This window comes from Nelumbo nucifera, chromosome 6 (assembly GCF_055504915.1).
Source record: "Nelumbo nucifera cultivar China Antique chromosome 6, China Antique-T2T, whole genome shotgun sequence".
Lineage (NCBI taxonomy): Eukaryota > Viridiplantae > Streptophyta > Magnoliopsida > Proteales > Nelumbonaceae > Nelumbo > Nelumbo nucifera.
The window spans coordinates 27,843,529-27,854,958 of NC_142654.1; the positions used below are offsets into that span (position 1 = coordinate 27,843,529).

An 11,430-nucleotide genomic window follows, 5' to 3' on the forward strand; every position below is an offset into this window, starting at 1 on the left:
GAAATCGATTTCACCCATTTCTGAAAAAACACAAAGACGTAGAGTCGAAGCAAATCTCAACTTTCTTCCCTTCAAATTGATCGTTCCTACTAGTCACCTGACAACCCCTAAGATTTCTTTCCCTTCTCTTCTCCACTAAGTTCAAACAACAAAGAAATCCTCTCTTGGATTCGAAAATTAAAGAACTCCACTATTCATGATCAACCGCTGCGAAAAGAGTAATTTAGAAACCCATCAATACCACTTTTAAGTTTTGATATGTTCTAGTTGAATCTCTAATAAATGATCTCCATGTTTTCCACTTTCATTCCAATTTTCTTTTTTTCTTGTTACGCATATTGCTTGTTTTGATTAATTTTCCTTTTTTAGGTTGTGTACGATCTGTCTTGTTCTAAATTTCTGTTTGATGGCCACATATCTTTATGGAGATCTGACTTCATTTTTCTGTTATGTTGCAGTAAACATAACACCTCGCATTTGATTTAAATAGAGGAAAGGAATGGGAAGCACAGCTTGCTTCATTATTGTCAGTAGGAATGACATTCCTATATATGAAGCCGAGCTGGGCTCTGCGCTTAAAGTATGAATCTTACTCTGCCACCATTTTAAATCAAAGTTCCAACTTTTTATTACAAAGTAGCGGGTTTATACTAGTCTTTCTTTGGTGCTTAGAAAATATATTTAATACTTAACACAATTTTGTATTTTTCGCATTAGAAGACGAGGACATCATAATGAATGATTTCTTAGAGGTGACTCTGATTCGTTTTATCTGCAAAGGTAGAGGAGAAATGGGGATGCAACAGTCAAGTCAATCCATCTTAGTTATGCTTGTTACACCTTGTATGCAAAATCTTTCTTAAAATACAATAAGATGCCAACTGTGATATATAAATTCTACTTCATTGTTCATGTTTTAAGCCTATCTAATTCTAGGTTCACAAGGTATCCGGTAATTTTATTATTATTATTATTATTTTTTATTTGGGTGAAAAGATGGTTCACTGGTTGTGCATTTGCAATTCTGCTGTTGCAGTAATCTGTCTGTTTGTAGAATTTACAACATTTCCCCTATCTTTACCCTTTCTTCTTGGATGAGCATTTGTTAATATTAATGGTTAGCACTCTGACATCATTCTAATGTGACAGAAAGAAGAATCTGCCCATCAGCATCAATTTATACTACATGCAGCTTTGGATGTTGTTCAGGATCTTGCATGGACTACAAGTGCCTTGTAAGTTTCCATTACTACTGATTGTTTTCCTTTGCTTATAGGTACTTTCATGAAGGTTCAAATTAGCAGGTAACTGACTCAAACAATTTCCTTTTCCTCTTCTTCTTAGCACCTGATAATTTGTTTGTCTGAAATTATTGATTCAGGTTCTTGAAGGCAGTGGACAGGTTCAATGACTTGGTGGTCTCTGTATATGTTACTGCAGGTCATATCCTAGCTATTCACAAATTGATGCAATGCTTAAATACAAGTCATTATTTTCACAAATAGAACAAGTGATCCAAGTATATTTTATATCTTAGTATTAACTCGTAGGTTTCATTAAGTAACACTTACTGCAATTGGATTCTGAGGTTCATTCAACAACTTTGTTTTTACTCATTTGTAATTACATGCTATATGCCTATGCATTCTATATCTAATTATTGATTTAATTATATTTTATAGACTACCTGGAAAACATACACATTACGTATCCATCTGTACTACCTGATTGTTGAGCAAGCTATTAGGTATATGAAATTTTCCAAAGTGCAACTTACAACAGACAACACAATTTTGGTTACAATTTGTATGATCCTCATTACTGAACAAAGAAAATTCAAATGAATGAATTGATGGTGCTATGCCATTATCATGGTTGGTAATCCGGGCTGTCCAAAAGGTGTGTTATTCCTTCAATGGGCACAACTAAAAGAATTACTTTTTGTTCCCAGATATGGGGAACCATCGATAATAGACATTACCAACTAAGAAATGGTCAAACTTACTAATGATCTTAGCAATCATAGGCTGTATTTTTTATATGATCCCAATCTGCATGAATCATATTGCTACAATTATTGGGGTTGTGCAAAATCTGGTTGTATGGTTGGCCTATATAGGAGTGCTTCAGAGTATGCTTTTCAATGACACTTTTTGAAGAGAAATGTGGGTTGTCTATCCTATATGTATTTGTTTGCTTTCTTTGGAAAATGACATTTTTGTTTGTTAAATAGATTTAGTGATGTATTAACATTTCAATCTACAGTTGTTATTCATCTTATTCATTAAGAACCACTGCTTGGTGTAATGGTAAAATCCTGGGATGACAAGTGTGAGAACATGGATTCAAGTCTGAGAGTGGCCACTTTGTGCCTAAATAAACAACATAGATTAGGTCCATATCCAGTCTACCCCTCCCAAGGCCCCAGATAGCTGGGACCAACAGTGACCTTTTTATCTCTTCATTCTTTTGTTTCTTTGACTGAGTATATCATACATACGCGATTGATGCTACTTCATGATTCTCGTAACGATGATGGAATCCGAAGTTTTTTCCAAGAGGTCCATGAACTCTATATAAAGGTATGTTGTTAAACTATGCTTGTCTATCATGTGGCATTATTTGTTTGTCTCTTCAGTTTATTCTATAACGTATGTCCTTGTGATATGTTATCCGTGAAACTTGAATGCTAATATGACTTAAGAAATTCTGTTATTTTTGTTTTTGTGGTTTTGAGATGATGTATTTATTTAATGATTTATAAATTTAATCCTTAAAGTATTCTTGCTTATTAAAAATATAACTGAGCTACAATCAGCACGAACAAACTGAGATAGATGGGTGTTTTCAGGCTACAGGTTGGGCCTTGTTGAAAAAGAAAAATTCCATCCAAGGTTGGGTTGGCTTGGGTTGAGACCTTAGGAAACCCCACTAAAACTGAGACTCATAATTTATATTACACACTTTACTATATAAAGGTGCTTAACAAAATTATTAGAATAATTAGTAAATTCATTTGGCTTAGTCCTATCAAAAAAATTCATTTGGCTTAGTGATTCCAATGTTGCTCCAAGCACAAGGTTTGAGTTGAAGTCTTAATATGCAACTTCTTATTAACCTTCTAAAATATTGCATGACATTGTAATCCATCCCAAATCATATTAATTCAATATGGCTTGGGGTCTAAGCATCCTTTGATTGATCACCTTGGGTTCAATGATTTGATGGTTGACTCTCCAATTCCTAGTTTGATCTTTGCTTGACCATAGGACCCAAACCACCCAAGTTGTAATGATCGTTGTCAAGGTGATGCTTAGGCAATAAGGCATTCTTGGAGGGTTGCCTCACCCTAATGCCTACATATTTATATGTAAGACACCACATGTCCAAAAAATGAATGTGGTAGAAATGCAAATGCTAAGATGGATGAGTGGAAAAATTAGAAGGGGTAGGATTAGGAATGAAGTTATCCATGGGAACCTAGGAGTAGCTCCAATAGGTGATAACATGAGAGAGAGTAGACTAAGATGGTTTGGGCACATGCATAGAAGACCAATTGCGCCAGTTAGAAGAAGTGATTTGTTACACATTGAAGGGGCCATAAGAGCTTGAGGTGGACCAAAAAGATATGGATAGAAGTAGTAAGAAATGATTTAAGCACTAACAATTTAACAATGGATATGGCTTTAAATAGAACGGATTGGCAAAAGAGGATTCATATGGCCAACCCCATATAGTTGGGACAAGGCATGGATGAATGGTAATGATGATGATTCTTATACTAGTTTTCTTTTTATTATTTTCTTATTTTTTTGAGTTCAATCAACACGAACGTCAGTGGCAGTCTTGAATTCTTTTTGATAAATGAGTAAGATTTTTTTAAACCAGCAAGTAAGAATTACATTCAACCCATGGAAAGGCACGAGATGCGACCTTTCCTTTAAAACTAGTTACAGAATTATAAGTACAAAAGAAATTACATAGAAGTCCAAAATAAACATCCCAAAGAACCCCTTGTTTTGCAAGTGAATCAGCCATTGAGTTTGCTGATCTGCCTACCCACTGAACTCTGATTGTCATATTCCTTGTTAACCATTTAACCTTTTTGAGAAGATCTCTAAAACCCCAAATCACAGTGTCCGAATCCTTCAGCCAACCCACTATTACCTGGGAATCCCCTTCAATAATCAGTAGCAGTCTTGAATCCGTTAGGACTTCAAAACTTGAATTGATAAGTAAGAAATAACTTGAAGATTTTATCCAATTAACATACAAGAACAATCAATAGGACTTTTCTTCCTAGGACCAAAACAAGGGCTCAACCCTTATGGTTTGTATGTTTTCTTTCCTTTCTTATTTTTCTTCTCATAAATATGTTGATTTTCTATCTTTTGGTATGGGGTTTATACTTATTTCATAAGGATTATGGTAATTGTTTGCTAAAGATTACTGCTTATTACCATGAAACCTAAGGGAACTACCCTAGGATTTGTACTTTATTTTAAAAAAGTCATCGCCTAGGCAATGCCTAGGCACCCGGCTAGGCAACTAGACAACAAGGCCCTATCATCTAGCTTCGCCTTGGCACCATGAAAACTATGGTTACAATTATAGTTGTTTTGACATTTCAGAAACAAATTGGACTTGATAAGCTTCTTCCTGCATGAATCTCTAGGAATGAAGGATTTGCTTCTTTATTTGAGTTCATGACAAATTCAAGTCCACATTGGGTCCAAGCCTGGCCATAGAATTCACTGGATTGAGTAATTTGCACATTTTTTCAAGTTTAAATGGTCAAAGTTTAGACTTTTTGGTTGGCTTGATTAAAATTTTAACTTATTATATCAATATCTTAGACAATTTAAAATATGAAGATACCCCTTGTACATCTCCTTATTGTCAAACAGCAGTAACATTGATTGATAGTGACAGAGAAAACATTTTTTGGAGCTTCCCCTAGGTTCTAGCAAGGATAACCAGGTATAGGAGACCTCAATATTTCTTCATTTAAATTACATGATTTTCTTCTTCTTAATCTTCATCCTAAAAATAGTCCACTCAAAAGGAAGTTCTAACCATAATTACCTAAATGGTTGGTTCTACATGTTCAGGTTCAGGTTCACAGCATGTAATTCACAACCTTTTAATAAACCTGGTTCTCACAATGTGTAGTTCTAGTTTTCCAATGATTTTCCACTTTCTTTTGGTGCAAATTGGTTCTTGCACATGACATTTTAGGAGAAAGAACTTTGTATTAATCAATCCAATAGGAATATTTTTCTTGGGAAAACAACCTTATGGTTAAGAAGCATCACCTTGTTGATATTGGGCATAATGTCTGCTCAAGGAGAATGGCATGCTGTGAATAAGGTTGCCTAGAGAGTTAAATACACAGCTGTAACAGGTAACTATGGTAATTGTTAATGGACCTACTAGGGAACATAATGGCAATGTTCTGAAAATCATAGTAAGATTACTCCTATTTTTTACAAATTTGTTGAAAAATTAAATATAAAATTACTAAAAGTTATATATATATATATATATATATATATATGAAAATGATGCTACCTTATTTTTAACCCACATCTACCATATATGTGCCTAAAACAACAGAATTTACCAATTACCACTTGTACAATAAAAGCCTAAGATGACATAATCAAGTTTGAGTTGAAAGTCAAATAATCTAACCTTACGAGGGAGAGCTTTTGGAACTTGGTGGTGGAAAGGTTTGAAAAAAGATTGGTCTCTTGGAAAAAGAATTACCTCTCTCTTGGTGGAAGAGTTACACTGATTAAGGCCACACTTGCTAATTTACCCATCTATTTCCTGTCTGTGTTCAAAATCCCAGTGAAGGTATCTAACAGGTTGGAGAAGTTGATGAGAGACTTCTTGTGGGAGTCGGGAGAGGAGAAGAGGGATCATAGAGTCAGCTGGGAGGTAGTGTTCAGGAGTAAAATTTGTGGTGGTTTGGGGCTTGGGAATGTTAGGAGAAGGAATATGGCTCTTCTAGGGAAGTGGTTGTAGAGGTTCCCCTTGGAGAAGGAGAGGCTATGGACTAGAATAGTGGCACAAGAAGTCTCCTTGGGAAGCCATTCACGATCTGCTTCCAGTATTCTCCCCCAATATCAGGTATGATCTGAATTCCGGTAACTCCATAAAATTCTGGGAACAAACTTGGGTGGGGAATGCCCCTCTAAAGGATCAGTTTCCTTCTTTGTATGCTCTATCTGATCTTAAAAATGAACCAGTTTCATCCTTCATTACCCCGTCCTCTTCCAATTCTGGGCTTGGGTGGAATTTGGGTCTCAGAAGGGCCTTGAGGGATTCAGACTTTGCTAATATTTCGAGCCTTCTTAAACTTCTTGATAATGTTGTCTTAGACCCCACAAGGGTGGACTCTAGAATTTGGACCCTTACCCCCATTGGCTTCTTATCTTGTGCTTCCTTTTTCAAAGTCCTAAGCTAGTCCACCAGTCCTATAACCCCCCTTCCCTATTGATGAGGTTTGGTGTAGAGCAATCCCTCCTAGGGTTGGTAGTTTTTGTTGGGAAGCCTATTTGGAAAGATTCAACACTGGTGATCTACTCCAAAAGAAGCGACCCAATACTTGCTTGTCACCCCATTGGTGTGTTCTATGTAAAGCAGATGGGAAGACTGGTTTTCACCTATTGGTGTCTTGCCATTTTGCGAGGTCAATTTGGGAATGGGCTTTTTCCCTCTTTGGGTGTAGATGGAACCCTCCATCAGATCTGCTCGCTTTTTTTCCCCTTCTGTTTTCAGGTGGCGTAGGAAAAGGGGAAGGACTATGTAGAGAGGTTTGAGGGCTGCAGTATGTTGGACAATATGGGAAGAAAGAAACTTCAGGATATTCTCAGCGGCTGAGAGAGGGGTGGAAGAACTAAAGGCTATCATTCATTTTAGGACTGTACAGTGGCTGAAATCTTTGGAACTATTCACAGGTTACATAGTGGATGACATGTTGAGGAAGTGGGGTGAAATAGCAAAGTGCACACAGACCAAGTCAGTAATGAGTGTGTCTTGGACACCTCCACCTGCTGGGTTCATGAAATTAAATTTTGATGGGAGTAGTAGGGGGAACCCTGGACAATAAGGGATTGGGGGTGTCTTTAGGGATGAGAATGGGGTCATTTTTGCCTTGTTCTCAGGCCCAATTGGAGTGGGTGACTCCCTTAGAGCTGAGGTCTTTGTAGTTATGGAAGGAGTCCAAAAAGCCAAGGAGATGGACATCAGAAAACTCTTAATTGAAGGGGATTCGGAGGTGGTGATAGGGTGGCTGAATGCAGACAACAATGGTTTATGGAGGTATAGTAATCAGAGGAAATTTGAGTGGCTGGTGCGGGAGATGGAAGTTAAAATGTGCTGGGTCAAAAGATCAGCCAATTCTCTAGCTGATGGTTTAGCTAAACAAGGGGCAGAAAGGGATTCAATGTTTTGGGCTAAGTTGTAATTTTTTGTCTCTACCTATTCTTTTGTTTTCTTGATTGTACTTGGAAGATAAGTGTGTTTGTCTTCCTTATGTAACCTCTTTGGTGAATTAATGAAATTGTTATTGATAAAAAAAAGTCAAATAATCTACGTACAATGGCTCTTCAACCTACATAGATGTAAAATAAACACAATACCTGGCATTAAATAACATAAATAAATCATTTTCTAGTAAGGGCTTTAAAACAAGTCTCCCTTGACAAAACTGAATATACACAGAATAAAAAAAAGACAAAGTAGAGGGCTAATTCTTAATTGAATTTATTTGAATCGCAATGAAGTGCAGGAATCATATACATTGTAAGATTTTTGCATGAAAATATTCAGACATAAGATTCAAATCAAAACCATTGGTTCAAATTGTGAACCATATTGTAAATTGTCAGATTTTTACAACATTGCTTATTGGTACCAGATATAGACTGAGACCTGTGGATTGATCTAGTAGGGAATTTTGGTTCATCTATGGTCTGGCAATTGGAAAGGCAACCCTAAATCTATGGTTAGCTTTGACAAAAAAAAATTGATAAGAACACACTTGATTCGATCCTTTTATTATACTCTTCCCTTGAAGGGAGGTCCCTAAATAGATTTTCTCAGTTCTTATGATGCTTGGTTGGCAAATAGGGTTCTGTGGAAACCCCTGTTTATAGGAGAATTGAGGAGAAGAATGCTGAAAATATTTGAATGTTTGAACTCCTTTTGGTCCTTCATGAGAAACATGCTCCAGATCAACAGTCTAGGGAACATATTTGGGAAACGGAGCCTGTTGGCTGCCTCACTTTCAGGTCCTTCTATAACCATTTATTTCACATGACAATTAGTTCCTTATTCCAGGATCTTTGCAATCTAGGTTCCATTTAAAGTCACTTCTTTTATATCGAAGACTGAAAGCGTTCTGATCAAACACTTATAATTTATTGGGGTAAAAACATGTCTGATTATGATGAACAAGAGCACCATTTCATTTACTGCACTTCCATAATGAAAAGATGATAGACTTTTTCATCCTTGGAAAAAGTTAGACACCATGGGAAAAACCTTTTAGTATAGTTTCTCACTTAACTATTTGTTGGGGCATTAGGACTGAAGGAAACTTGGAGTTCTCCAATTAAAGGAGTAACTTATTTCCAGGTATCAAACTGGGTTCTAAGACTTCATATTGGAAGGCATTAAGGACTATAGGCTGTCTGTTTTAGAAGTCAACTGGAAAAATATTTTTTGATTGCAAATTCCAATCCAGAAAGATTCCTTGGCAATTGGTAAAGCTTAGCACTTGTTGGACAAGCTTAATATTGATGGTTATCTACTAGGCAACAAAGTCTTAGACCCCCGACTAGAAATTAGCCAATTGGCTGAGTGAATTAGCTAATTGGGAGGAAAGAGTGAAGGACTCTTGGTAAAGCTGATCTGTGTGCATTGCTTGCTGGATTAGAGGTTCACACTGATCCATTCACCTTAACCTAGTTATAGTTATAGATTGACAATTCCAAAGTTTCAACTTCTGGTGTCTTGGTGAGACAAGGTATATTTTAAGTTTGTTAATATTGTGAATAAGATCCTTTTTGTTTTTAAGCTGTATCCAGATTTTGTAAATGCATATTTCAAGTGCAAATGTTGGCACCATCTGCCTACAGAAATGAACCTTGTAATTTAGGTGTCTTAGAATCTAGTTACTTAAGGAAAATGGAGTATCTATTTCTGTGGGTATTACCATGCTAAAATAGAAAAGACCCTCACCAAATGAAAATTTGTGGCTTGTGAACCTTGGAAATCCTTCCTGTCAAAAAAAAAAAATGCAATGAGACGGAAAGAGGTTCCTCGACCCTTAGATGTGCAAGAAACAATGTACCACTTTTGGGGAAAAAAACTTATAAGATTTTGCAAGTTGAATTCTAAAAGAAGTAAGAATAAATAGAAGGATTCTTTAAAACCTCTATAAGAGGATAATCCATAAAACACATGGACATCCATAAAATTCCATAATCCAAATCCATTGAAGACATAGGTATCCATAAAGTCATTAAGATTAATTGGTCCAAATTCAAAATTTAAAGTATCAAATGTCAATAAGCAGATTGAAATTTTGGTAAAGTGTGTGCATTATTCTCAGGCCCAGCAGGTGAAGGAGAGTCACTAAGAGTGGAAGTAATGGCAGTTATGGAAGGAGTGCAAAGGGCTACAACCATGAATGCTAGAAAGCTAATCATTGAAGGGGATTCCAAACTGGTAGTGGCTTGGCTACTGGATGAGGAAAGTAGGATGTGGAAGTATAATAATGAAAAGAAAAAACTCAGATGGATCACAAAGGACATGGAACTGAGAATACAGTGGGTGAGAAGAACAGCTAATTCAATGGCTGATGCACTGGCCAAGCAAGGGGTTGGGAGAATTCAAACATTTTGGGAACAACTGTAATTGTAATTATAACTAAAGTTAAAGGGGGAGAGATAAGAGAGCTTGTCTCTCTCTCACTTTCTCTTGTACACTTTCCTTAAAATTCAATGAAGTAATCAGTTATTCATCAAAAAAAAAAAAAAAACATGTTCAGTTATTAATATGTTAAAAAACTCTAAACAGGAATAATTGCAAACAGTTAAAAGGAAAAGTTGAAAAAAAATGGATATAGATAGCAGTAGCAACAAGTGCAGCCCTTTTCATGTAAACAAAGCAGTATAGTTGAAGAGAGAGGATAGAGTTGGGAGGATGGATAAGAAAAGGGGACTGCAATGACCTTAATGTGCTGACTGCAGCATTGCTCAGCATCAATTGAAAAAGGAAAAAAAAAAAAAAAAAACTGATCTTACCTCATGTAAGTAGCAGCCAAAGTTTCATGGTTTTGTTTCCTTTGCAAGGTTAATAGACCAATATAATAGAACAGAAGAAATTATTCTTTCCTTTGCAAGTTAGTAGACCAACAGAATAGTGTAAACGCATCTACAGTTTCCAAATATAAAGTTAACATGGGTTCCATTGTTAGATCCTGGTCGCTGAGTTCGGTTCAACTAGATGAATAGCTTGATCAAGTTACTGATTTGGCCTTAGAAAGTATCAAGCTGATTTCTTTTCCCAAGAGAAAAGAATTGATATTGTCAAATATTGGCTTGGATTTTTAGCATAAATTCTTGTAAGAAAAATAGCAGTGAGTGTGCAATTTTCCTTCAATAAATACTAACTAGCACTTGATGTCAGTGAGTCTGAATTTTATTGCCCTGTCTATTTGCCACACACAGACCAAACTGCATGTCCTATTATCAAAGTAGTACCCCCAAGAGCTAAGGAATTTATTTCTTCTGCTTTTTTTTTTAATGAGCTAATTACTTTATTGATTTGCATATTGTTAAAAATGGCAGATTCTTCTCAATCCCCTCTATTTACCTGGGTCCCGCATTACATCATCACACTTCAACACAAAAGTTCGAGCCCTTGCCAGAAAATATCTATAGATCTATGGATCCAATCCAATGCTTTCCTCTCAAATGGAGACAAGAAACCAATTGGGAAGCTCCACAAAAAGGCCAATGTATTTTTTTCTTTTTTTTTGAAGGCTCCAATGTACTTTGTGAACTTCATAAGAGTACCTATATTGATGATTATTATTGTTATTTTTGGTAGAAAAATTATTAAGATGAAATCCCCACTTTGATGTTACCATTTTCTTATTATGTTTTGTAATAATTATCTGATCTTCCTTGTACAGAGCTAGTGTGAATCAAGAAGTGCATCCCAGAGATTCACTTTGACTGCTTTGAGAACAGTAGTTCCAAGACTGAAAAACCTGATTTGTTTAAAGATATATATAATGCACTATTTTGTAGGAAAAGCAAGTAGATTGTAACACCATTTTGATCAAGCCCATTAGAGCGGATTCCAAGTTACTAACAGACCCAAAAGTCGTAAATGTTACCCTTTTCTCTA

At 36.0% G+C, this 11,430-nt stretch overlaps 1 protein-coding gene across 1 annotated transcript; it reads left to right on the forward strand.

Annotated features, from left to right (window-relative positions):
* Positions 1–11,163, forward strand: LOC104598548 (uncharacterized). Its single transcript, XM_088890786.1, has 6 exons — positions 1–218; positions 459–580; positions 1,150–1,235; positions 1,382–1,442; positions 2,496–2,582; positions 10,866–11,163. The coding sequence occupies exons 2-6, from the start codon at positions 500–502 to the stop codon at positions 10,956–10,958; spliced, it is 408 nt and encodes a 135-aa protein (XP_088746912.1). The 5' UTR covers positions 1–218; positions 459–499; the 3' UTR covers positions 10,959–11,163.
* Positions 11,164–11,430: the final 267 nt, after the last annotated feature.

Coding starts and splice junctions, on each gene's coding strand:
- LOC104598548 (XM_088890786.1), top strand. CDS start 500: ATGGGAAGCACAGCTTGCTTCATTATTGTCAGTAGGAATGACATTCCT. Junction 581..1,149: donor AGCTGGGCTCTGCGCTTAAA/GTATGAATCTTA, acceptor CTAATGTGACAG/AAAGAAGAATCTGCCCATCA. Junction 2,583..10,865: donor TCCATGAACTCTATATAAAG/GTATGTTGTTAA, acceptor TAAAAATGGCAG/ATTCTTCTCAATCCCCTCTA.